The sequence below is a fragment of the Fukomys damarensis genome, unplaced genomic scaffold (genome assembly GCF_012274545.1).
Source record: "Fukomys damarensis isolate Sample0158 unplaced genomic scaffold, DMR_v1.0_HiC HiC_scaffold_38, whole genome shotgun sequence".
NCBI lineage: Eukaryota > Metazoa > Chordata > Mammalia > Rodentia > Bathyergidae > Fukomys > Fukomys damarensis.
The window spans coordinates 79,305,830-79,332,575 of NW_022900950.1; the positions used below are offsets into that span (position 1 = coordinate 79,305,830).

At 49.6% G+C, this 26,746-nt stretch overlaps 1 protein-coding gene across 7 annotated transcripts in view; it reads left to right on the top strand.

The window, feature by feature from the left end:
- Positions 1 to 26,746, top strand: part of Fnip2 (folliculin interacting protein 2) — a 66,741-nt gene that overhangs the window by 31,671 nt on the left and 8,324 nt on the right. For 6 of the 7 annotated variants that reach the window (XM_019208002.2, XM_010627988.3, XM_033759864.1 and 3 more), the window contains 7 exons: positions 882 to 1,011; positions 6,854 to 7,055; positions 7,326 to 7,414; positions 9,412 to 9,558; positions 9,643 to 9,812; positions 13,823 to 15,116; positions 15,836 to 15,992. In XM_019208002.2, the coding sequence (XP_019063547.1) occupies positions 882 to 1,011; positions 6,854 to 7,055; positions 7,326 to 7,414; positions 9,412 to 9,558; positions 9,643 to 9,812; positions 13,823 to 15,116; positions 15,836 to 15,992 (2,189 nt within the window). Of the gene's footprint in view, positions 1 to 881; positions 1,012 to 6,853; positions 7,056 to 7,325; positions 7,415 to 9,411; positions 9,559 to 9,642; positions 9,813 to 13,822; positions 15,117 to 15,835; positions 15,993 to 24,234; positions 26,427 to 26,746 lie in introns of all 7 variants that reach the window. The other variant, XR_780993.2, reaches the window with a different exon arrangement.

The window sequence follows — 26,746 nt, forward strand, 5'->3', positions numbered from 1 at the left end:
ACGGAAGTCTCAGTTGAGGTGATCTGTTTGCATAACGGTGTTCTCTGACCGCTGATCACAGAATTTACCTGTCATCTCTGTTACCTAAAGAAAATCATAGTAATTTTGTTTTGGCAGGAGCTGCGGTCTACACTTGTTTATTCCATGAGTATGAGGTCATTTAAGCAAAATAAATATTTACAGCAGAAAAGTACCTGTAGAGCCAGAAGTTGTTCTTTCACAGACAGGATGACTATTGCGTGTTAGGAAATAGAGTTCAGGAGACAGGATGTGATGTGGAGGGAATAGCTAATTTGCATAAATTTTGCCTCAAACTGTAGAGTGAAGAAGTAGTCAAGAGGCAGAAATACATAAGTACGCTTCATAGTGGGCCATTACTCCTCAAGCTAAAATATAAAGGTAGGGCCGGGGATGTAGCTCAGTGACACTGTGCCTGCCTCGCAAGTGCAAGGTCCTGAATTAGATCCCTGGTACAAAAAATAAAATAAAATAAAATAAAAGAACTAATTAAATAAAGCACAAGGAAGAATTAAAAAAACAATATAAAGGTATGGAACATGTTATCAGAATCTGTACTCTGAGCAGTAATTTATTCTGTATTTGTAATGTGGCATCTGGCAATTTTGCACTTGCCATAGCTGTGATCCTTATTTACTAATGTTTTCCTTTTAAAGGGTGTTTTCTTTGCTGTACAGGTATGTTTGTAAGACAGAAACTATAGTCTGCCCCTGCTGGATATGACTGATAGAGCCTGAAAATTTAGGTTATTTGGTGTATATGTTTCCACTTTTCATCTGTTAAAATACAGTGTGCCATACCCATTTTTGATTTACAGTTTAATGGTGGCTCATTCCCCTCAAGTTTCCAATTTCCTCCCTCAGCCTCACTGAGCAGCCTTCTGATCACACCCGTGCCATCGCCGGGCTCCTCCACGTCCTCTTCCAGCAGTTACCAGCGCCGCTGGTTGCGGAGTCAGATGACGAGTCTGGAAAATGGCGTCATCCCCAGGCGGTGAGTCGCGGGCTTCCTCTTGCAGAGGACAGTGCTGTGGAATGCGCCCACAGAGGCTGTGTGAGGAGAGCAAATTACAGCTTAGAAAACATTCTGGTTTAGAGGACCCCGGGAAACAGTGGGTGGCTGTGCCATGTTTGAACTGCACTCGGGAGTTAAGTTTGTTAAGCGGTGTTCTCTCTACATGGGGTGTCTTCCAAGTGTAGTTCTTGTAAGTAAGAAAAGGGTGGGGTAGATTTCTTCCCTTGGCTGCCTGACATTGATATGGTATTTGAAAATATATGCCATGTTCTCTATTCATATTTTTCCCTTTTTTTTCTGGTGCTGGGGATCAAACTCAGGATGCTGTGCTTACAAGGCAGGTGTGGTGCCACTGACCTAAATCCCGGGGCCTCTTCATATTTTGACATTTTTTCTTGTAAAACTTCTTAAGTGACAGGAGTATGATTTAAGTAGCAATGCCACCAAGCATTTAGACTTTCCTTTCAGTTGATTTTGAATCTGAAGTTTAGTTGTATCCAAAGTGCACATTTGATGCCATACCAGTGGCTTCTAAGCTCTTCTCATAACCCAGAAAAACGTTAAAAGAAGTTTTGTGTGTAACTATCAGTTTGCCTGAGAACTGAGTGATTTAGTGTACTGACTCGTGGTCACCATGAAGGACCTGTGAGAGGGGTAGTTCAGCCGCTCACCTGCTCCAGAGTGTTCATGGGCCAGCGGGGAGGATGGCGTGGCAGGAAAGGGGTGGACAGGTGCTGTGCGGTGAAGCTGCCGGGAGGCAGGGGCGCCATGGACTCCTTGGACGGAGGAAACATGTGGTGGCCGCGGTGGAAGAGGCGGCAGTGAGAGACCAGGTTAGGCCAGAGGCTGGCGCCTCCGTCTGGGTCTGGGGGTGCAGGTCACGCCACGGCGTCACTGAGAGCTGCTCTTTGGTCGCAGCCTCTGAGGGGACTGACTTAGAGCTGGGTTCAAGGCCGGCGCCTGGCTCCGCCACACCCTGGAGTGTGCTGGAACAAGCCCGCCTGGATTCCAAGCGTTGCTTCCTCATCTGTTCCAGCAGTGTTACTTTCAGCCTAGTGTTGCTGGGAGGATTAAACGAGACCCATCAGGTCAGGTGGTTAGCCAGGTCACGGGCCTCAGTGAGTAAAATACTGGCCACTACCTCTCATTTATGTTCTTACTGCTACCGTTGTTGCTGCCATCGTGCGGCAGCCAGAGGCTGGCACCGCCACCGTCCGCACAGTGATATGACAGCTTCTGGAAAAGATGGGCCTAAAAACTTCCCCCTTGGACAGCTCTTCACTGAAAATGCACTTTCATCCCTTCAGATTTACAGCTCATGTTGAATCTAGTATTTTACAGCCCTCTCCTCTGAAAGCCTTTGAACCCCTGCTTGAGACCTGGCATTAGGAGCCATGGAGCCCTCTAGTGGTCACCTGCCTGAGGTGTCCTGCGTGCAGAATGCCTGGGGTACAGCTTGACCTGGTACAGCCAGGCAGGGGAAGCAAGGCAGAGGCCAGTCCCCTTGTTCAGAGAGGAAGAAGGATGTCCCAACAGCAGTTAAAATGCAAAGCTTTGTCTTAAAAAAATCACAATAAACTAGGTACATAGAGACAATAATGGAGAATAATGGCACTTAATGATATAAACTTACAAATTGAAAATATTTTTGGCCTTGTAATGTTATTAGTACAATAAACAATAGTACCTAATATGGTATCTCTCTCTTTTTTTTGCACCAGGGATTGAACTCGGGTCCTTGCACTTGCAAGGCAGGCAGCCTAATACAGTGTCTTTATTGTAAAATTTTTAGGCTTTTGTGGAGATTGATTTGTTAGGTCATCAGAATTTGTACTTTTAGCAACTTGGCTGTCAGTATTGAAAATGACAGTACTTCTGGCAAATGCAAGTTGATACATTTTTGTGGTTTTACTTAGTAGAGGAGGATCTTCCTGCTGGTGCCATGTCCCAGTGGCTTTGTGGGCTGTGACAGCATTGTGATAAATGTCTGATAAATTTCAAAATATGAATTTAGTACTTTTAGATCAAATGATTCTTATAGAACAGTTTTTGTAAAAAGATTTAATTCCTTAAAATTTTTGTGTAAGTCTGAAATTAATTGTAGATATAAATTTTTTGTTTGTTTGTTTGTTTTGAGACACAGTCTCACTATATAATTGAGACTGACCCAGGACTCACTTTGTAGTCCAGGCTGGTCTCAAACTCACAGTGATCCTCCTGCCTCAGCCTCCCGAGTGCTGGGATTACAGGCATGTGCCACTGTGCCCGGCTGCTTATAGATATAAATTTATATGAAATTATTAATGTTTCCTTTGACATTTCCTGTAATTGTGGATATCTTACAAGAAACCGAAAGAGTCCTCATGAGTTGTAGAATTCAAAATACCTGTTTGTAGGGCTGGGGTGTAGCTCAGTGGCACCATGCCTGCCTTGCAAGTGCAAGGTCCTGAGTTCAATCCCCAGTACCAGAAGAAACAACAACAACAACAAAAAGTCCATCAAAATGCCTGTTTGTGCTGTCACTGCGTCGTCAGATACGGGAAACATTCATTTAGAAACAGTTTTCCTCATTAGCAATTCACTCCTCTGAATCTTCGCATGAAGGCTGTTCTCTGTTCTGTATAATAGTCTTTACATTCACACTCTCTGTACTTGTGAGTGTTTGCTTCGTGGTGTGGGCATGTGTGATGCCAGGCTCAGGCCTGAGCCCACCCGTGCTGACCGCTGCTCCCTGTCCGGTGCTCGTGCGCCACGTCACCCATGCCTCAGGCCGCACTTGAGTGCACAGGGGCGCAGATGCAGTGGGTAAGGGCTCAGCAGGACGGCCCTGGCCCTCGGGGGAGCAGGGCCGCTGTGGCTCCCCGCCAGAGGTCTGCGGAGGCCGCCCTCATCCCACTGTAGCCATCCGTGCCTTCTCCTGGAGGGTGCTGCCGGCGATGCCTCCCTTTCGGAAGGGATATGGGTAGGAAAATTAGGTTCTCATGCTTGAGACAAGAGTGAGTAGTAAAAACAGTGATCCTGGCCTTGAGAGAAAACTCACAATTACTAATTAGAAACATCCGTCGGGGAGTTGGGTGTGTGAGGAAGGGCAGCCAGTCGTTCACAGCCGCCCACCCGACACCTGTTGTGCCCGGCGGTGAGCTTTGGCGCCCGGTGGGCCTGTGCTGCTGGAGCGGGCGGCCTCGAGGCCACCCCAGGCGAGACTGTGGAGGCCCAGAGGAGTGGCGATGGCCCCCAGGAAGCCTGCCCGTGTCACTGCTTTTGTCTTGTGAATCTGAGGATTGAAGCCGGGGCTGACCAGAATTACTGAACTGAACAGACTGTGTGGTGCTCCTGATGACAGTTCTGTTGACGTTTCATTACATCTCCACAGTGTTCTTTGACAACACTGTTTCATGCGGTCCCGTGTCCTACAGAGGTTCAGCGTAAGTTCAGAGCTGACAAACACTTGAACTAACTGGTCTTCTTATCAGCCATGCATTGTTGAGATGTAATGAAATGTCAGTTTTCACTTTAATTATTGATGATATTTAAGTACTTATACTGTACGTAAATGCATACTTCTGTCAACAGAATTGTTTGATGTCTGTATAGGAAGGAGGTTGGGTGCGTAGTGTGGTCTTCCCGTGCCTGGAAGCCGGGCCGCTGAGCTGATGGCTTCAGTCCTTCCCCCGTGCTCCTGCTTCAGAGGACGCGCGCATCAGCTGGCGCAGTGCCAGTCAGGCCGCTCATGTCCAGCTCCCAAGCGACAGCCTTGTGGTCCTGACTCCAGCACAGGCACTGCCTCCAGTGTTAGCTGGCGGACCCGGGGACCCAAGGCGAGGAGCAGAAGTATCTGGGAGTGTCCTTAAATTTTTGCAGCACTTCGGACACCTTTATTGAGGGGTAATATTCAGAGATCTTGTGTGGTGTGATTTATCCCCAGCGGGTGCTTTAGGGCTCAGTAGAGGGAGTGGGAGTACCTTATAGCGTGCAGGTTTAGCAGGATTTCAGCAGGTGGCGCTGTCGTGTGTTAAAACTGATGGTGGAGCTGACCTCGTGGGTGGAAGTGAGGAGCTCAGCGTTTCCATGAGTTGATGTGAAAGACCAGGTTGGCCTAAAATGAGTGAACCGATACGGTCATTTTACTTCTGGAAAAGGAGAAATAGGAGATGTCAAAGAGGAAAGGATTTACCAGCAAGTCTTTTGATAGTTCAGAATTTTTTCTTTAAAAAAAAAAGTGCAAGAAAATGAGGTTTTAAACATAGGAACTCTGAAGGAGAGTGAGGCGTTGACTGAAATGACGTGGGTCCTAGAGATTCTCATGAGTGTGTTCTGGAGATCACACTGGGTTTTCACACGGCAGCAGGTGCTGGTTGTGAGGCCCAGCATGCAGGAGGCCCTGCAGGTCGTGTGCATTGAGGGCCTCCCCAGCACATCGCCTGGTCTACCTGCTGAGCCTGTGAGCTTTCCAGGGAGACAGCAGCATGCACCCCTGAGGTCTCCTTTCTTTTAAAAACAGCTTTCTGAAGTGTAAATTTTTTTTTGGTACCTGGGATCGAACTCAGGGCTTTGTGTTTGTGAGGCAGGCGCGGTATCATTGAGCTATATCCCTGCCCCTTAAATGTAATATTTTTGGTGTATGCGTGTTTAATAAAATCAAGGTACATTGGAAATCACATAGTCTGTGGGTGGAGTACTAAATAAGAAGACCAAGGGTAGGCAGCAACTGCCTCAAATTCTACCCAGCGGAAGTAATTCCTAAATCACAATTTGTAGAAAAGGAAACCAAGGCCAGATGTGGTGCCCACCTGTAATCCCCACACCTCAGGAGGCTGGGGCAGGAAGACTGCAGTTCAAGTCCAGCTTGGGCAAGCGAGACTGTGTCTCAAAATCATCATCAGGCTGGGGGAGTACGCCTCATCACTTCTGGGGTTCAGTCCCAGTAATGCAGAAACAGAGAACCCAGAGGAAGCAGCACCCTCGCATGTTTGGTAGACACGAGGCTAACTGGTAGGGCCAGTAGGGAGAGAAGAGGCTTTGCCTACCACCTGTGTGCCCAGCCAGGCACTTTCATTTGCAGTGTGTTGTGTTCTTTGTGTTGCTGTTTTTGTAGAACAAAATAAATCATTTCTTTCATTTTCACCCATGCTGTTGTTAGGCATGTTGTGGTGAGGCTGGCTTTTTACAATGGTAAAAGAGACAAGGTTAGGCCATAATCCGTGAAGACTGCCCCTTGTGACAGATTGATGTGTACTCACAGTTTATTGACCTTGTGGCTTTCCTGTCACAGAAGCAGAGTCTCTCAAAGAATCTTACATTTCTTGAGCATTTGACCATAAAAGAAAGATAAGGCTTTCTACTTGTGGGATTTTTCTAGAGAGCTCAGTTGACTACTTTGCTTAATCTGAGTATTTAGAGGAGAAATTTCATCTGATGGTTTGAAGAGTCTGGGAAAGTGTACCAGTAAAACATTCCAACATGCATCTGTGTTGAGCAGAACACAGTCTAGGAACTTTCCTCCTGTGGCTTTCTTCTCTGTTGGTATCTGTCAACTGAAACAACAGGGCTGTGTTTTGAGTGAACAGATCTTTCACACCCCTTCTAACTACCACCGGTCTAACATAAAGTGATCCGGGAGAAAAGGACGAGGGCCCAACATGATGACATTTAAATTACTTTTGGTTTTCACTTGAGTTTGTTTTCATGTTAAGATAATAATGTGTCGGTTTCAGGACAGGGAGTCAGAAGAACGTGGGAGAGAGGTGGATAAACGCATGGCCGTTTACCTCGAGGGCGACTCACTGGCTCACAGGAACTCCTCAGACTTACTTTCCTCCAGGTCAACGGATGAGACGTTCAGCTTGGCAGAGGAGACCTGCAGTTCTAATCCGGCCATGGTTAGGAGGAAGAAGATCGCCATAAGCATCATCTTTACCCTCTGTGAGAAAGAAGAAGCCCAGCGGGATTTCCAGGACTTCTTTTTTTCTCATTTTCCTCTGTTTGAATCTCACATGAACAGGCTGAAGAGTGCGATTGAAAAGGTAATCAGATTATCATCCAGTGTCAGCAGGGACGTGGCTGGGGCTTTGAAGCTGGTGGAACCCTTGTGTGGGTGCCAGGTCCCTTGCAGTGACAGCTATGGGCCCTTGGGAATGCTGTGCTGGACACTGCACGATGGTGGCTTTGGGAGAGGACGTTGCTCCCTTCTGATAACTGCTTTCAGTTCTTTGCGTTTTTGCTGATGGGGCCTGTAGGCAGGTTGTAATGGAGGGGCTGTTCAGTAAGTGACGCGTGCTTTCCTTTCCACACAGGCCATGATCTCCTGTAGGAAGATAGCAGAATCCAGTCTCCGCGTCCAGGCCTATGTCAGCCGCCTGATGGAAGCCCTGGGAGAATTCAGGTACAGTTCAGAGTTTGGCAAGTTCAGTGGGCCTTCATGAGCAGCAGTAGGGATGACAGAGCGCCTAGGCGGGGCCTGAGGAGCCAGTGGAATGGTTAGGCACCACAGCTCCCAGAACATCAGATCCCCTGTGTGATGCTTAGGGTGCGTGCTGGTGAGCCGAACAAGGCTGGGCCGGATGTGGGGCACTCAGGTAATGTGTTAGGCCGTGTGTAGTGACGGAGGCCTCAGCCATGCATGAGGGATGTGCGACACTGCTTTGTGACGGGCATGCTGCTGTGGCTCACATGAGCAGCACTGGACTGGCCTGTGGCTCTGCTGTGGTCAGACTCAAAGCCCACAGTAGTTTAATGAAAGTAATAGTGTTTCAGCAGGCCAGGAACTGAAAGTACAGAACTAGGAAGCTTTGCCGTGTGTGCATACAGGACAGCGTGGTGTTAGACACCTCAGGGTCCAGCGGTGAGGATCGCAGTGCCATGTAACTGTAGCTTGTCCTTGTTCCCTAACTTAACAAATACTGTATTATTATTATTTATTTATTTATTTATTTTTGCCAAGGTGGAATTCTGTTGTATCCCAATCCTTTCTGGCTCACAGTTAGAAAATCTCCATTTATCTTGATTGGTGAAGAGTGAATGTGTCATAAATTCAGAGATGCAGGCACTGTGCTTCTGAGCAACATGCCCACCCTGACACATTGGCTTTTACTCCGTGGGATCCTGAGTATGCCAGTGTGCTCTCTGGGAGACACTCGAGTCCCATGACTAGGAGTCGGTCCCTGTGTGCCAGGCACGAGAGCTGACTTGTTATCCTGACCTTGCCGTCGTCTCATGCGAGCAGCCCAGTGTCTCTAGGAAGTCAGCTTACAGTGCAGGGGCGAGTGTAGGAGAACCTGGGCTCAGGTGCCGAGCAGCGACTGAAGGGTGCGCTGTCCCTGGTCCGCAGTGCAGTGAAGGACGGCTGTTCGGCTGTTCGTTTAGGTTTCTTTCCCTCTGAATTGAATGGGGTGCTTAGCTTACGGAACCAAAGTATTAGCCAGAAATCGAGACAGTTGGGTTGCCTCTGGCTGTTTTCCACTCAGCATGCACTGTCTTTCTTTCTGTATTTCCTTACTGTAAAAATGGTGTGTGATGCTGCACAGATACATACAATTTTTATGTTTTATGAATAGCTTTAAAGAGGGCCAGGGATTTAGCTCAGTGGTTCCACCGCCTGCCTTGCAAGTGCAAGGACCCGAGTTCGATCTCCGGTACAAAAAAATAAAAAATAGCTTTAAAGAGTAAATTAAAGCCACGTATGTTGGCACACACCTGTAATCTTGACAGTCTGGGAGGCTGAGGCAGGAAGATCACAAGTTTGGTCCAGCCTGGGCAGTTTAGCAACTTAGCAAGACCCTAAAATTGAAGAGCTGAGAGTACAGCTCAGTATAAAAATCCTGGGCTCGATCCCTAGTACTGTAAAAATAAAAATAAAATAAAATGACAAATTTAAACCATTTAAAAGAGTAAGTTTGTGTAAGTGGTTTTTAAATGGTTGTAGATTCTGACAGAGGGCATTGCGAAAATACATTCTTCTCTACATTATTAGGTTTTATTTTTTGTATTGGGGATCGAACTTTGGTCCTTGTGCTTTCGAGGCTGGTGGCAGCACCGAGCTACATCCCTGGCCCTTTACATTTATATTTGTGCCTGCCTTGGTGTGGCACACCTTTTCTGTAAGGATGTCTGTCAGAACTACTACCTTTGTCATTGTTCTACAAAAGCAGGCACAGACAGTGTGAGTGAGCACGCTCGTGCCCCAGGAAAACGCTCAGCTCTCTAGTCGGTGTCAGCTGGATTGGGCCTGTGGCCACGGTTGACCAGCCTGTGCTGTGTAGACTGCCCGAATCCCCTCAGGACGTGGAGTGCGCATCAGTCTCCTGCATCCTGCTGTGCTGGAGTTGTCCAGGCTGTATTTGTGACCGCGTTGTGGATCCCTCCTCTCCCCTCTCTTCACAGGGGGACCATCTGGAATTTATATTCAGTTCCAAGGGTAGCTGACCCAGTGTGGCTCACCATGATGGCCAGCACTTCGGAAAGATCGCAGCTCTGCCACCGCTTTCTCAAGGAGTTTACTCTTCTGATAGAACACATCAACAAAAACCAGTAAGCCCGACTCCGCGGAGATGCACGCACACCCTTGCCCGTCCTCCGTGACTGATGTGGCCCTGTTTTCTCCTGTTCTCCAAGGTTTCTTGCTGCTTTGCTGACTGCAGTGCTGACCTACCACCTGGCCTGGGTGCCGACTGTCATGCCCGTCGACCACCCCCCCGTCAGAGCCTTCTCCGAGAAGCGCACCTCACAGTCAGTGAACACGCTGGCCAAGACACATCCCTACAACCCTCTCTGGGCACAGCTGGGTCAGTAGCTTATCCGACAGTGGAGTGGATGGAAAGGGTGAAGCGAAGCGGGGCACAGCTAGGATGTGTGGCTTATAGCGCTGCCCACCCAGTAGCTCAGGGATTGTCAGAGGCCGGTAGGACCCTCTGTCCAAAGTATTGACACTCAGAGATGTCTGCAGATGTTGTCGATGTTCCTGGGGAGGGGAGAAGGCACCACAGCAGACCTCGGTTGAGAAGCCCTACCCTGGAGCAGGGCTCGAATGGGCACAAACAGGTGGAAGTCAGAAGTCTTGTCTTCCTCTGCACTGCGAATTAGTGGCGGTGCGCATTTTCTCCACCTCTACTTGGGCACGAGTCAGAATCAGCACTTCGGTGTGGTGCTGGCTGTCGAGGTTGTGGCTTGTGAAACTGGCTTGCTCCTCAGTTTATGTAGACGAGAGGTGTGCACTGGGTCTCACGGGTGCAGTGGGTCTGCGGTCTCTTGACTTCAGATCCCTGGCTGCTGCTTCGATGGGGTGTGCAGAGGTGCAGGAGGGGAGGGTTGGGTGCAGGTGGAGCAGCTATTCCCCTCCCGTGGTCCCGAGGGCTGACCCGCAGTCCTCACAGGTGCTGGACAGCGCTGCACACCAGGCCCTTCCCTCCCTGTACCCATCAGACGAGGTGGAGATGGCCCTCGCTGCGAAGCTGCCATGTGAGGCGCTGCAGCACAGATGTTCCGGTGTGAGCCCCTGGAGGCAGCAGGAGTCCAGGGCGTTTCCTAAGGAAGGCTCATCAGGGAAATGGTGAGGTGGCAACTTCCACAAAAGTACAGATGGCAGTTTTTAATAGCAGTAACAAAATCTGACACTTTGAGCCAAGCAAGTGCAAAGTGCTCTTTGCAAATCCAATTAATAAAATTCTCACACCTGTTACTGTTGTCCTTACCTTGTGACAGTAAAGGCAGCCTCTGTCCTTAGGTCCTTTGTCACGAGAGGTGTAAGAAAGAGCATGCGAGTCCCCTGGTGTGAGGCTGATGTGTTTTAGTGAGCTAACTAAGCCGTTTCTGGATATAAGGCCATTTTAGTGGAAATCATTTCCTCTGAAGTGCTGGGGATTGAACTCGGGGCCTTGCACTTGCCGAGCAAACGCTTAACCATAGTGACATCCCCAGCCCAGTGACACCATTTTAATGGGGCCTTCTTCGCCCCTTAGTGCAGGATGCAGGTCAGCACCGGGCGCAGGAAGAGCTCCAGAAACATGCCCTCTCTTTCCCGGGAGGGAGAGTGGAGCACTGTCCCTCTGAAATGTAGTGGTGTTTTCTTTTCTGGGTCTAGCGAAGTTGCTTAGGCTGCCCTCAAAATGATCACCCATGTGCCTCAGCCTCCATGCAGCTGGGATGACAGGCATGTGCCATCGTGACCTGCTAAACTGCAGAATTATTGGAGAGAAGGGGTCTGGGTGCTGAGGGGTAGCACTGGGCCACTGATTTAAAAACAGCGCTAGTGGAGCAGTGCATCGAATCAGCCGGATGCACTTATGATTAGGCGTGCTTCTCACGTGAAGTCTGACTACTCGGGAGCCTCCTGGTTCCCGTCAGTCCTTTCCCTGGGGCACGCATGACTGGGGGGCCCGAGCAGAGCGGGAGAAGGAACGAGGCGCTGCCCAGAGCAGGTTGGCGCCGACCCAGGAAACCGGGTGTGCGGGAGCTCCATGTTTGGACAGGATACTGGCTTCCTTTGTTCTTCACTGGGCCTGACAAAGCACGGTAAACAAGAAGTGGTGTGCTTCTGGGAGTACAGCACTGATGCTGGAGTACTTGTAGTCCAGTTTCCAAAGTCATAGAACGCTTCCATTTTGAATCATTGCAATGACCTGTCTGGGAGGTGCTGTGCCCAGGAGTGGGGAGAGAAGCCATAGCAGCACCCTGGGGCACGTCCCACCACAGGTGCGGGAGCAGGCGGTGTGGGTGCTGCCGCCCCACCCTGGTGGGCCTCCTTGTGAAGTTGCTTTGCCTGAGCCCCCAGAGGGCCCTGCAGACCTGAAGGGAAGTGGCTTTTCTCTTCCATAGAGGCTGGGACGACCGACTTAAATAAGTAGAAGGAAAAATAAGTCTGAAATTTCTTAATTTTTTCCCCCAAATTTAAATTGCATTCTTTTCAGGATGCAGTGAGACTAAATCAGTTAAAAGGAAAAAACAAAAACAAAAAACTCACTGTAACTACATTTAAATAACCCCCAAGCCAGGTTTTACAAGAGAAACTAGAAAACATTCTGAACTAGTGATCATAGGGGCGAAGTAGGTCAGGGCGAGCAGGGTGTGTAGCGAACAGCACACCTCCCAGTGTACTGCTTGGTAGTGTGGTGTTGGTTCATACTGTTGTGCAGCCTCTTTTTCATTTTTAAAAAGTCTGCTCTTGGAGACAAGGCGCCTGCTCGAAGATAAGCAGCTTCATTAGCCCAGGACTCAAAAAATTGCCTTCAAGTGCAGGATCCAGTAAACCTTTAATATTACGGGTCTGTTAATTTTAATGATGTATTATTTATGAAATTTGTAAAGTAATATTATTTCCACACACATTGTTCTCATTGCTTTATACAGTTTATTATAAATTTTAACCTTATTTTGTGTTTTCCTTATTCCTCACTTATTAAAATATGTAACACTAAAAATTAGATACATTGCTAAAAGATAATGTTGCCATTCTCAGGGGCCTTTTCCTTGTTGGTTGTTATACCAGACTGGATGTTTAGCTTGTTTCTTTATTGAGGGATTTCATAAAAAGGTCCCAGACATTTCTGAAACGACTGGGATACCCTGCAGCAATGAGTGGATATAAAAAGGAACAGAATCAACTCTTGGTCGAGAACGTTTTCTCAGAAGCTTGCCCTGCATGGCTACAGTCCTGAGTTACTCCTTAAGCTATGGGACACTTTCCCTGCCAGTTGAAGTGGCTCAGGTTGCACTTGGGGCAGGCTCTGGTCTGGCCTTGTGCAGGGAGGGTGCTGACAGTCCTGTCCTGCCCTGGGGCTCTCAGAAGAGGTGCAGCTTGCTGCTTCTCAGCCTTCATCTCTTGACCTGCTAAGTTACCATGTTATCACCTCTCTTTTTTAGGGACCTTTTCAGATTTTATTTCTCCCAGCATTCTGGTTATTTCTAATGGTTTCTGAGCCCAGGTTATATGGAGATGCAAGATAAATCTTCAACTCTGCACAGGGCCTTCCCAGACAGTAAATGCTGGCTCCTCGCTGTAATTGTCCACATCAGCATCAAAGTGCCAAGCATGTGTCTTGGTAGTCATAGTGCTCCTTGGGGCTGGGGATTTAGCTTAGTGGTGCTGCCGCCTGCCTTGCAAGTGGAAGGACCCAAGTTCGACCCTGGCACCAAAGAAAAACATAAAACAAAACAAAAACAAGTGCTCCTCCAGTTGTGACAAGCAGCGGGGAAGAGCTGGGCTTGCTGGGTGGATCAGCAGCACGCTTCCCTTGGTCCCCTGCCTGCACATAAAACACAGAGCCCCCTGGTTCCCAGGCCCGTCTGCAGCCAACCCGTCAGGTTATAGCTTACTTAGAAGGACATTTCCCCGTGGAGTTTTCATGTGAAATAGAAGCTCTCAGATTCATTATTCATGACTGAGTGATCTTTATTCTTCTTAGTGAACTGCTGCTGCTTAGGTTGTGTCTGTCTATTGAACGACCCCAAAGCAGACCACCTTACTAAGTATTTTGAACTGATTCTCTGCACATCTGTTTTGAAACCCTTGAATTTGGATTTCACCCTACGGCCCATTGTCCTGGGATTTCCCAGCGGGTTCTGGTCTCCAAGATGTGGCATGATCTGCGGCCTGTCCAGAGACCTCCTCGGGCCAGTGTACTGGGCTCACCCTCGGCCGCCCCCCTCCACACGACTCCCCGCACCAGGGCCCAGCGGTGGGCTTCTCCTGGCCTTTGGGCTCTGTGGGAGGGACTCTGGCTAGGAGGCCTCGAGGAGAGGCTGCCGTGTCTGTGTGCACTGACCCAGGCCTGCTCTTGTGTCTGCCTGTGCTCTCCAGGTGACCTGTATGGAGCCCTAGGCTCCCCGGTGAGACTGACACGCACTGTGGTGGTGGGGAAGCAGAAGGACTTGGTCCAGCGCATTCTGTACGTCCTGACCTACTTCCTGCGCTGCTCCGAGCTGCAGGACAACCAGCTGACCTGGGATGGGCATCCCGCGGAAGGTGACCGGGTGGTCAGTGGCAGCAAGATCGTGACGGCCTTGGAGAAAGGAGAGGTGGAGGAGTCCGAGTACGTGGTGGTGACAGTGAGAAATGAGCCTGCCCTCGTGCCCCCTGTCCTACCGCCTGTGCCGGCAGAGAGAAGGGGTCCTGGTACCACAGGATCAGCTGGGGCCCCGCATGGAGGTGTCAGACCCATCTGCGAAGGAAGCCGGAGGCAGCTGCAGAGCTCTACAGCTGGCAGCAGGGGGCTCCCAGGGCCAGCGCTAGACGGAGCGTACTGTGGGGCTGGAGACGGTGAGAAAGCAGCACCCCCAGCCGGCTCCTCAGCACCTGCCTGCTGTGAGGGTCCAGGGGCATGGGTGGAAACTGGCCCCCAGACTGTCCAGGAGATGGATGAGGAGGTGCCGCGGAAACTGCCAGCGTGGTCCTCAGCCTGGCCGTGCCCCGACAGACGGTCCCAGGAGGAGCCTCCAGCAGAAAAAGTCACTTTCCACATCGGAAGCTCTGCGTCTCCAGAGTCTGACTCTGAAAGCCATACCAGAAAAATGGATGAGAGGCTGAAGGGCTGCAGATGGCACCCGGACGCCAGGGCAGCCACCAGTGTGGCTTGGGACAGGCAGGCCTCTGGCTGTTCCTGTAGGGCTGCCTTGCACAGGGGCGTGGGCTGTCCACAGACCCAGCCCCCTGACCCGGGGGATGGTGAGCCCTGCAGGGGCGGTGCTGAGGACAGTGGCATTGGGACAGACACTGCAATGACAGGAGCTGCTGCCGGGCAGCTCCACCATGCTGGTAGCCTGCGAACGCCTCCCAGCCGTGCCTCAGGCACTGGGAGAACACCTGAGAAAACCAGAGCTTTGCACTTGAAAACCGCAGAAGGACCTCCGCAGGTGGCTGCCCTGGACCAGTGTGTGCTGCAGGGCTCCGGCCTCCCAGCGGCTGCCGATGCCCCCTCTAGGGGTGCCAGTGGGAAGGCCGGCTTCAGGGTTGAAGGAGACATTCCCAGGAACGAGAGCTCCGACAGTGCTCTTGGAGACAGTGACGATGAAGCGTGTGCTGCAGCCGCTCTGGGCCTGGGTCACAGTGGTGACAGGACTTCAGGGCCCTTCGAAGTGGAGCTGCCTCTGCCAAGGTAACACTGCCAGCCTGGCACCGCGGTCTCATTACTGCTGTGGGTGCTGCACTGAGTGCGCCCCTCTCAGTGCTACCAGTGTCCCTGATCCGTGTAGGTGGGTCCCACTGCCCCCTCCCGGGATGCTTCCTGGCCCAGTGTGGCTGAGCTCTGCAGGTCGTGGCTTGTCTCTGCCTGCTGTGTCGCTGTGGAGAGCTGTGGTGGCTGGGCCGGAGTGAGTTTCTGCCCTCTGAGGAGGTTCGGTGCCGCAGCAGAGCCTGGCCTCCGAGCTGGCAGGTCTTGCTCTCTGTGGGACCTCATCCTTGGGCTCCATCAGCCCGGCCACGAGCGCTGTGCTGCCTGACGCAGTACTGAGAGGTTTCTTCTGCTCTCCCACTCTGCTGAGGGTGCCTTCTTCTGCACGGGCCCGGCTCCTAGGCGGGAGCCCCTTCCAGTCTTCTTCCCTGACTCTGACAGCCTGGAGGGTGTTCAGTATGAGGTACCAGAGCAGACTAACCGGCCATGGAGATGGTTTTCTCCTGGGGCTTCTGTGTTCTAAACACTCCCTTTTCTTTCTTAGCCTCCTCTTTTTCTCACCAGTAATCTTGCTGGAGGACCAGTGATGTGGACCCCTCAGTCTGTCTTCTTTACATGTGTCACTAGGATTTGTGTTCCAACTGTGATGCTCCTGAAGAGGTTTCTTTTAAGGGTACGTTTTAACGGGCCGGATGTTGTTTCAGGTCTCAGAGCATCAGCAGCCCGAATGTAAGGAACTTCGGCCGCTCGCTCCTGGCAGGCTACTGCCCTACCTACATGCCTGATCTGGTGCTTCACGGGACCAGCACGGACGAGAAGCTGCGACAGTGCCTACTGGCTGACCTGGCCCACACCGTGCATGTAAGTGAGCTCAGCTCAGACCCCAGGGTGCCGAAGTATGGACGGCACCCTGTGATGGGATTGTCCTAGGGGTGTGGGCCCCTGCCCCACCCCTGTCCTGACTGCTGACCCCTGTGCCTCTGTTGACCGCGCCCAGCTGGAAACCAGAGAGGAAGGTCACGGCTGATGCACACGCAGCCAGGGTCCAGAGAGGTCAGCCTTGTGGGCCTGGAACTGGATGGAGAGGGCAAAGAGAAGATCATGGTGGGGGTAGCCTGCAGGCAGTAAATAGCACAGATGGTGACAGTTTCGGCCAAAGAGACATGACATATGGTTTGCTTTCTGTTTGGTCCTTACAAGTTTCTAGAAGTAATTTATTTTAACTCATTTGTCATTAAGCTCACTTTGATGGCTCCGTGCGGATGACTGTGTAGGGATTAACAAGTCTCACTGGAAAATTGCCTGTGGCTGCCATGGAAGACTCTTGCTGTCCTCAGTGTGTCAGGAACTGAGCAGTTAAAGAAGCTTTGTCCATGTGATGGGCCTGCTTTTAACTGAGCTGCTATTGATGAAAAAATAACATGTTTTGTATTAGAAACGTATTATATCTTGTGCGACAGGGAGAGTCCCCATTGCACTAAGAAAATTGGAATTTGGCCTATTTCCTCAACCAAAAAAATTTTTTTTAAGATGGAGCAGAAGGCATTCATGTCTTTTTGCCTTGAACATGTCCTCTGTGAAGACTAAACACACATCCGACGCAGCCCAAGGAGGCTAGGGACATTCTGTGAACTGGGAGCGCACATCCTTGTGAGTGGCCAGGCTGGCGCCTGGGGTTGGGGACACCCGCTGGCATGTGCAGGGGCACCAGGGGTCCCACCCGCTGTTGGCCAGATGCAGCCACTCCTGGCTAGACCTGGGAGTCCCCTTCTGGTGGGGTCCCCGTCCATGACGGGGAGAACAGGTCTCCCGCACTTCCTCCGCTGCCACTGCGGGGCTGGGGATTAGAAGCCTCCTGGCCTTCTGCAGACCGGTGGAAGTTTCCCTCCTTCTCTGCTGTCAGCTTGGTCTGGGGAACTCGGGTTCCTCTCCTGGCTCCGAGGGGGCACAGTGACCTCATGCGAGCCTCACGTCCTGGCCACAGAGCCTTGGGGTGGGTGATTCGCCCAGAGGCCCTGCTTCTGTGAGCTCAGGACTGATGGCCCCCCATTGAACTTACCTGTGAAACCGCTCATGAAATGCTTTTCTATTTTTTGTAGGCTGGCAAGTTCCTGTATCTAAATATTAGGTTTTCATTGTGACCATCTGGCTCTTTAATTCTTAGATTTGAAAAAAACAAAACCATGTTACAGTACCCTTCTTTCTAAAACATTTCTGTATTTCATTTTCGCTTTTTTAAAAGAGTGTTTTCTTGCTGTAGTAGTTCTCGTTTCTTTAAACTGTGCAGTCAGCCTTAGAAACTGAAAGTTACTAAGCATAATAGCCTCTATTGTGTCACATTGTGGCTACATCCAGAGTGCAGCCATGCCTGGGTGTTAATAGGATATTGTGAAGGGTTTATAAAAGTATCTTCAGAAGTTCAATATATTCAGAATGTATCCAGTTAACATCAGTGGGTTTCTAATTTCACTTGACACATTCATTGTCATCATAATGAATTTTGCTTTTGAAGAAGTGTTTCGTGTAGACTGCCTCTCAGACTGGCACTCTGGTCTTTAGCGTTTTTTTTTTCTTTAAAGAAAAAGCCTTACTTTCAACTTTCATTTACAAATATTGTTGAGGAATCAATTAGTTTTTTAAAAACATGGTATTGAATTTACTACCCCATAAAGCATAGTGATTATTTAAATTCTTGAGACTGTTGCCAGCGAAGGAAGCAGAGATCCAAGAATAAGCACATGGCCAGAGTTAGAACTGAGAGGAATGCTTGCAGAGAGAGGACTGGAATAAATCGCTCTATCATTCCATGTTTTCAAAACCCATCTTTTGGACATAAATAATTTTCAGTGCTCATGCCAGACTTTATCAGGCTCTGGAATGCATAATTCTTTTTAGAGAAGGATTGTTAGTGACTGTTTGAAAGCAGTTGATTTAGGCTATTGATCTGTTTTGTAGAGCTCTGCTGCCTTGGATGTAAATGCTGCTTTTCATGGTGTGTACTTTCTAGCTGCATGGACTGGGTTGGAGTTTTTTCTCTGAGCTGGGGATTCCTTTCTAGAGCCCCTAGTGCTCTGACTTGCTCTTTGTACTTTTCTTATCCAGGCCTCCTGTGAAAGAAAGATACACCAACTTCCTATCATTTGTTTTCATTTTTTACTATTCTTTATATGTAAAGATTGAATTCTTTAAATATTTGAACATGTGTTCTTGTTTAGTCTATACACGACCTCTTTTCTGTTATTTGGACTCTTTCCCTGATTCCTAACATATAGGTTATACAGCTGCCTTAAATTAGTCTAAAGTAACATTGTTTCCTATTTTTCCTGCCATATCTAAATGTACATTCTCACTCTGTTTTCCTTTTGACTTTACTGCGAAGGAGGGGAGGGGATGGGGACATGGGGAGACTCACAGCCGTCAAGCCTCTGCCTGTGGCCCCAATGGCTTTGTCTGAGTCCTTTGCTTGTGAAGGCACCAGCTAGGTGCTGTGGGGGTTACAGACTTGTGTGGCAGAGTAGGGCAGAGAGCCACGGCACTGCAGCAGGGCTGGGTGTTGGGTTTGAGTCCTGTTACCACCCCTCAGTCACTGATAGTCCTGAATAAATTGGCTGGCATCTCTAATCCTGGAACGCATGCAGAGGAGTAGGTGAAATAGAATGCACTGGTTAGGAGCTGACTTCTGAAGGTTTGCCACGTGGTTCACTGTGTGGCTTTGTGGCCTGGCGGTTTGGCTCTATCACATGAACAGTGCTGGTGTTACAGGTTGAAGGTTCTGAGAGATAACTTACATGAGATGTTTAGCGTAGTGCCTGGCACATTACTAAATGCCCAACAGATGTGAGCTGGCAGTATCTGTGAGAGTGCTTTGTAAGTTATACAGCAGTATGACATGTTCTTGCCATGGAGAGCAAAATGACAGCCATTTGTAACGAGGTGAGAAAGCTCACCTGTATTCAGGTGTGTGTACGCTGCCTGCCTGGTGTCTGGTGGGCCGCCCGGGAGCCCCGCTGGAGATGCCCGGAGAGAGAGACTGGTTGCCTCGCTCAAGGCCAGAAACAGCCACTCTGCCTTTGCCTGAGGTGCGGGGAGGAGTAGCCGGCACGGCAGACGGCCGTGTAGCATTGTCAGAACCGAAGCTAGTGCCGCATCTGACATCTTCTGTTTGTTAAACCACGTTCCAGGGCTTCAGGCGTTTCACAGAACCATCTATAAAATGAAGTAACAGTTGGATATAGCAGCCTCTTCCACTTAAACTTAAGAGTAACAACAGATTGACTCCAGAAATATCATGCGGGAGTCAGTAGCAAGATAAGGAGCCTTGCTAAAAATCTGGCTGTGATATACGCTCACGAATACCTAATTAATCTGTTCAGGGTAATCAGCCAGTAAGACTACAAAAGAACAGCAAGTCCTATCCAAGAGCAAATCATTACGTACGTAACACAGATGACACTGGATGTGCTGAGCAGCAGTGACCCTGAAGCCAGCCGGTTGTGGAGGCGTGGCCATGGGACCGTCTGCAGTGGGAACCACATGACTCCGGCGCCCGGGCCGCAGCCCTGCCTGGTGCAGCACCGCCTGTGGTGGAGAGTTGCCTGTGGAGCTTCCTGAAGTATGTGGTCTGACCTGAAGCTGGGTTCTGATGACCGGTTTATAAAAATGATACAGAATAGAACTGGACTCCCCACGGCTGACGGGGGTCGTGGTGGACTGGGGACTGTGTCTGCACACGTTCACACCTGGACGCTTGCATGCCGAGTTGGGTGTCCCTTCCTCCCACCAGGGCTGCGGGACTTGGAAGCAGAGCACGGAGACTCACAGGACCTGCCTGGGAAGTGCTGGCCATAGCAGGTGTTGGGGTGTGTGTGCAGGTGCGCAGGGCAGCATCACCTTCCTGCTGAAGAGAAGTGGCAGGTGGCTTCCTTTGTGTGTTTTGTTTTAAACAGGAGAGAGTAATGCATGTACACACGATGCTTGTGGCTCTTTGTGTTCATTTGCGTTACCTGAAGGAGAATAAGAGCTTATTTTAGGTCTTTCATACTTTGTCTTTTGCACTGTGTCAGAATTAGACACATGCCTAATTTTGATGTTTTTTCCAATGTTGATGTTCTACCCAATTTTTCACCATCTGCAAGATATTTGTGCATCTGTGCCCTTCTTTACAAAAAGCTGCCCGCTGTCTCTCATTTTATTTTGAGGTCACGTAAGTCCTCGTGTAACTCTGTTCCATGACCCTTTTTGCCCCTGAGCATCTTTCTGCATCTTCAAACTGCAGCTGAATACAGCCTACCAGTTTGGCTACTCCCAAGCATATAGACCTTTGAGGCGCACAGGCCAGTGACCCCGCCAAGGGCCCAGGACGCCAGCTGGTGCCTCCCTGACATTGCGCCACCCCTTTCCCTGCACCCCAGGCCTTCCCAGCGTCCTATGCCCGACGAGCAGCCTCCCTAGTCCACAAGGCGTTATTTCCCTCTCCTTCTTTAGGCTTCAGTGACTCACCCTGCACCTGTCTGCAAGAGAAAACAGTTTGGAGAACAAATGCTGGTGGACACAGGGTGCAGTCGTATAATAATACCCCTACTGTGAACCAGTTTGACGACCTAGAACTCCCCAGTGGTGGCAGCTTAGCTGTCCTGGCTGGCTCATTTTATCAGTAGTGGGGCATGGAGGCAAAGGATGGCTTTTGGAGGCAAGGGAGTGAGTCACAATTGGAAATTTATTTGCTGAAAAACACGTAATGGTGTTCTGGACTCTATGTACTCCGTCGAGGTCTGAGGTGGAGGGGCCAGCAGCTCGCTGTGTAAAAGGTATGTGGATGGCACGCCTCCCCTCCAGCCCTGCCCACCGTCAGGGTGCTGTACACGAAAATGGAGAGAACCCTTTGTGTCTGGCGAGGAGAAGCCAGAGCCAGAGCAGCGAGGTGGGCTGTGTGGCTGGCCGTGCTCTACAGGCCTCATTTGGACGTAGGCCTCAGGATCTGGTGCTGTGTTCTGAGCTTCGCTCCAGGGTAAGACGTGATCCCCAGGCACCCAGCGCTGGGCACTGGGAGTCAGTCCTTCAGTGAGCCTGGAGCTTCAAAGGGCTGTTCTTCTGTGAAGAGGGGATGGAAAGCTCCAGAGAACAGGAAGGGAAAATGGAAGCAAAGGTTCTGTAAATAAGAGGGGAAGAGGGGTTGAAGGGAATGGGAAAGAAAGAAGAATCAAAATATATCGTGTACAGAGACAGATTCCCTATGGTGAACATGATCATTATGTATATCTAAAATGTACCCCAAAATTTTTAAAAGCTCCAGATATGAGCAGGGAACCAGCAAAGAAACAGGTTGGAATCGTGGGTAGAGGAAAGTAAAGCTGCCCAGGAGAAATCAAATGGTTGGAAATGTGGGTGGAGAAAATAAAGTCACCCAGGAGAAATCAAATCCCAAAGCTGTTTGTAGGTTTGAGGCCTAGATTTATTCTACCAAGTGACTTGAGAATCGTGCCTGAGAAATAAACATAAAAACCAGGGGCAGAGAAACCTCGAGGAAGACGACTGGCAGGAGGAAGCACGTTTCCTGGGCACACAGCCATACACTCCTAGAATAACCGGAGAGCTCCGACGGGGCGGCCACGTTCAGGAGCCACAGAGCGAGTGCGAACGACCCACACACCGCCATGTGGGCCAGTGCGAAAGCTGGCCAGAGCCAGCACTCTGCACAGTCCCCGCTGTGTGGCTGCTTACAGCGCTTACGGTGAAAAACCAATGGGTTGGGACAATAAAAAAATGAGATAATGTAATAATGATTAGAGTTATATAAGAACTAAAAAGAATTTCTGATACTGAAAAATAGTTATTGAAATAAAAACATCAGACATTAAAGGGCTGAGCAGGTTAAATACTAAAGAAAGTCAGAATTTGTGAAATTTAGATACAAAACACCTCTGAGTGCAGCTCTGAGGAAAAAAAATTTGGAAAAGCAAATGTGGAGGCTGTAAGGAGAAAATTTTATAGCACATTCAGGAGAGAACAGGGAAAGAGTGATAGAAAACTTTCAGATTAAAAAAGCAGGCTGACTTCCACATGCAGTAAATATAAATCAATCCATACGTAGCAGCTAGACACCAAAGAGGCGGAAAGTAAGGAGCAGCAGTGTGGGCACCGAGGCCTGCGCTGGGTGGGGCGCGGCCGCGTGGAGGGCTGCAGTGCCTCCAAGGCTGCCGAGAAGGGGCCGATCTGGCTGTGGCCCCACGACACCGGACGACGGGCCGGAGCAGCCCGCAGGCCGGCAGAAGTGAACGGCCAGCAGGGATCGGGGTGCGCTCTGTGCAGGCCCCATCTCACTGCTGAGAGAAGGCCTACACTAAGTGTGTTCTCTGGGTGTGAGGCCGAAGGCTTTGTTGGTTTGTGTATTTTATTTATTTATTTATTATTGAGTTTATTGTTACATTTTAGGTATACAGTACAGTTACATTCATTATTGGGATCTTGTAACTTTACATGACAGGTCTTGGTTCTCATTTTTTCCCTTTGTCCCTGCCCTCCCTTCACCCCCGGTTCCCCTCCCCATTTACAAATACTTTATTTTCATTTTCGCATATTTTTTCTTTTCCCTTATTCCCTTTCCCCTACCCTTCCCACTTTCCCTATATCTTTAGCCTTTTCTTCCTATTTCACATTGTCAGTTATCTCATTAGGATCTTTTGGTACTATTATAGTTTATTCACACCAGAGAAACTACTCGGTATTTACACGTGTGACTTATTTATTTCACTTAGGAGTATATCCTCAATATGTATCCATTTTCCTATGAATGAATCTAATTTCTCATTCTTTATGGCTGAGTAGTACTCCATTTTATAGAAAAACCACATCTTCCTTTTCCACTTTCCAACTGATGGGCAATTGGGCTGTTTTCACGTTTGTGTATTTATTTATTTATATTTGGTACTGGGGATTGAACTTGGGACCTGGCACTTGTGAGGCAGGTGGTGGCACCACTGAGCTACGTGCCTGGCCCTGGTCTGTGTATTTTAAAGAGCAAGCGATCCTCACACACATTTGCGGTCTTTCCATGTGGCCCTCGGCCATCTAGGATCCAGGCACTTCCCATGGTGGCCTGCAGGTCAGCGTGTCTGTCTATGGGGGGGTGAGAGGCCACGCTGTGGTCAGTGTGGAGAAAGAGGCTGTCCTCTATGAATCTAGTGCCACTTTCTCTTCATGACGACGGCCTCTCCTGAAGCCACAGAAGGCCACCTCTAATAAGCCACAGTGCTGTGGCGCAGTGGAGTCACCCCAGAGAGGCCTCTGTCAATCAGGGATTCGATAGAACATCAAATAAAGCAAAGAATCTTGTGTTTCTCTTTTTAATCCAAAATACCCCAAAGAAAAACCAAATGTCTAGGGCAGTAAGTATTTTCATTTACTTACTCTCAATTATTTAACTTCTCAGTCTCAGAATAAAAAACTAAATAAAAAGGGCTGAGAATGTAGCTCAGCAGTAAAGCACTTGCCTAGAATGCGTGAGGTCCTGGGTTCAGTCCTCCATATCCATAAAAAGGTCTGTTGGACTGGTCTCATTATTTAATACCTTCTACCATTGCAGTGTGTCTGATAAAAAAGTATTAGAAGCATACAGATAATTCATTTTATTTGTGTGTTGTGGTACGGTCTGTGCCTTGAACATGGACCTTTTCATTAAGGAGAGTTGGGATTTGCTGTGGGATGTGGGTCAGGCGTGGCGTCTGGCATCTCACAAGCTGAGTGACCACCCGCACACTGTCACCCTGAATGGGCCTGTGGTGGGTGAGTCTCCTCTGGGGAGACCCGGGCAGGTCTCCAGGGCCCCTGTAACTTCTGCTGCAGCTCCTGGACCCTGCAGTTGACTGGGCGGCAGCCCCGAGGTGCTAACTCCAGTGCTTGCTGGTGTTCTTTGCTCCCTAGCTGCCGTTTCATTTTCTCGACAGCTTGAATGACCTTGTTCCTTTAAACGGTCTTCGGAAACCGAGTGGGCAGTAAGTGGTGCTGCCCGGTGGAGGCCGTTGGCCTGCTCTGTAGAAATGCTCTGGGAGTTATTAGTGTCTCACATGTGCTTCTTGAAAGAGCACCGGTTTTCTTCTGTCCCCAGGCATGCCCACTTGAGTGCCATCGCCATCTGGGACCTGGCGCCCATGGTTCCCCATCCCCTCGTCCTGCTGCTGCCAGGACCCAGAGGAATTTCAGTGGTCAGGCTCATGGCGGACCTCGGCCTCCACCCCACATTCTGCTCTCTGCTCCAGTGACACACAGATGAGTTGTGCTTTCTTTCCATTTAGGTTTTTTCTACTTCACATTTTCTCATCTAGTTACTTTTTAAATAATTGAACTGACTTCTCTGCCTTTCCTGTTACTATGTCCAGGGATTCAGCTTCCCACTGCACCCCGTGCTTGCAGAGCCTTCTGTCCATCACCACCCTAGTTTGCCATCGTCCTTCTTCCTTCGGCTCATCACTTAAAACAGAGCCCTTTGTGCTGCTGGAGGCCCTGCAACATGTGGTCTGAGGACCAGGAGGCCACTGGCTTGGGACTCTCCCTGCCCCTGCAGCGGAGGAGGGTCAGAGGAAGACTGTGGGTGGAACATAGGCCTGATACCTATTATCAGTAGAGGAGAGGGCAGCAGGTAGGCTGGCTCTCACTGCGGTGATGCTTGGCACCCTCAGCTCCCCGTGTGTGCTGGCGGACGGCCGGTAATGAAGGAGGGTCCGTAATATTAACGCATTCTGTGGTATCACCAGCACCTCGAATTTCTAACAGATGCCAAGCACTCATGGGGCTTGAGTTCAGAACACAAATACAATGGACCCTTGACTTAGGAACTCAGTTCATTCCTGAGGGTTGGTTGTAACTACAGCTGGTCGGTGAAGGCCCAGGCTTCTCTGCACAGCCTCCAAAGTCTCTCTGCTGTACACAGGTGGATCTCAGTGTCCTCAGAGAGACCCTGGCCCAGGATTTCTCAGTGAACCCCACACAGGATGTCTTGATGCTCCTTCCAGATCTCTTTAAGGGTTAAATCTGTATCTGGAAGCACAAGCGGACAGACGGCATTTGGGTTGTAACTCAAGACTTTGGTCATAAGTTAAAACTAAAATTCTGGTCATAACCCAAGAGGTTCATATCACTCCAGTTGTAACTCCAGGCTCTACTTTTTTTGTTTGTTTTTTGGTACCAGGGATCAAACTCCAGACCTTGCACTTGCGAGGCAGTGGCAGTGCCACTGAACCAAATCCCAGCCCAGGGTCTCCTTTTTTAAATCTCCAGATTTCCATTTTCTTTGTTCTAAGGAACATGCACATTGATAGCAGTTGATAGCCATTGTCATCTTGCTGTGAATTTGTGACACCCCGGTTAAGCCGAAAGTCATGGGAACTTGGAAGAGGAGGTCGCTGAAGCCCTGTGTTGTGTGTGTGACGGTTAGAGACTGAGCCGAGGTCCTGTGTCTGCATAGCTGTCTGCTGAGCATGTGTGGGATGGATGTGGACAAGTGGGTCACATGCGAGGGAGCTTGTGCTACTGTTAGCAAAGCCACAAAGTGATAACCATCTTGGGAAATGGAGCCTCATTTAATTAAAAATATCTTTCTGAACCATTAGATAGACTTTGCCTGATTACTGTTCCTCTCTGTGGTAAGGGGTTGGCCCCAACACATCCTTGATCTCTGTTAGCAGCTTCCCAGCTCTGAGTGTGAGGCACCGTGTTAGAGGCTGCATGTAACCGCTGTCTTCCAGCAGAGTTGTTTATTCATTTGGGCTCCTCGCTGTATGAGCAGAGACCCACTCTTAGCGATGTTAGCGCAGGGCCTTTCTTTACTGGACTTCATAGAATTGATGAGAGCAAGCGAAGGACTTGTCTGGGAATAGACAGCAGACAAGGCAGATGGACCTGCCCAGAACCAATGGGACCTGGTGGGATTTATACAGCCTCTGGGCTCTGGGACCCTTTGTGGGGTGAGGGGGGCCCTGCTCAGCCCCGCAGGCCTTTAGACAGCACATCGTCTGGAAGGAAGTCAGGATGACCCGATGAGAGGAATTTATGCTGAGCACCCAGAAGCAAGGCATGGCCGGCACATGGTGCGAGGCTAATAAGAGTTTTCCTTTAGGAAACGAGGCTTAGAGAAGCGAGCAGATGTCAGCTCTGTGAGGCCTGCCTGTGGGTCTGTCTGCTGCTGTCTCACCCCTTCTCTCGTGGTTTGGGGCCTAGAAGAGCCGTCCTGTGCAGCCCTGACTTGTATGCTCCTAGGCACGGCTGGCTGGGCCGGAAGGTCTGAGGAAGCAGCTCCTCTGGGTAAGGAGCGGCCTTGGAGGTCCTCTTACCCGAGCACTCACTGTTCACACCGTTCACCTGGTGGCACATCTTACTGTTGGAGGTTTTATATTTTAATGTGTTTCTTAGTGACCACTTCACTGCCTTCATCTGGATAAATTCAGCCCTCAGTCTGATTTTATTTGGTTGTTAGGAGGTTTGATGTATGTGGCACGTGCAGTCCGTAATTTTGCTTAGAATATTAAGTTATGCTGGCTAACCTTGCTGTGGAGAAAAGATAATGCAGTCCTATGCCTTATTCTGATTTTTCCCATTAAAAGGAGAATGCAGCCTTCCAAAAA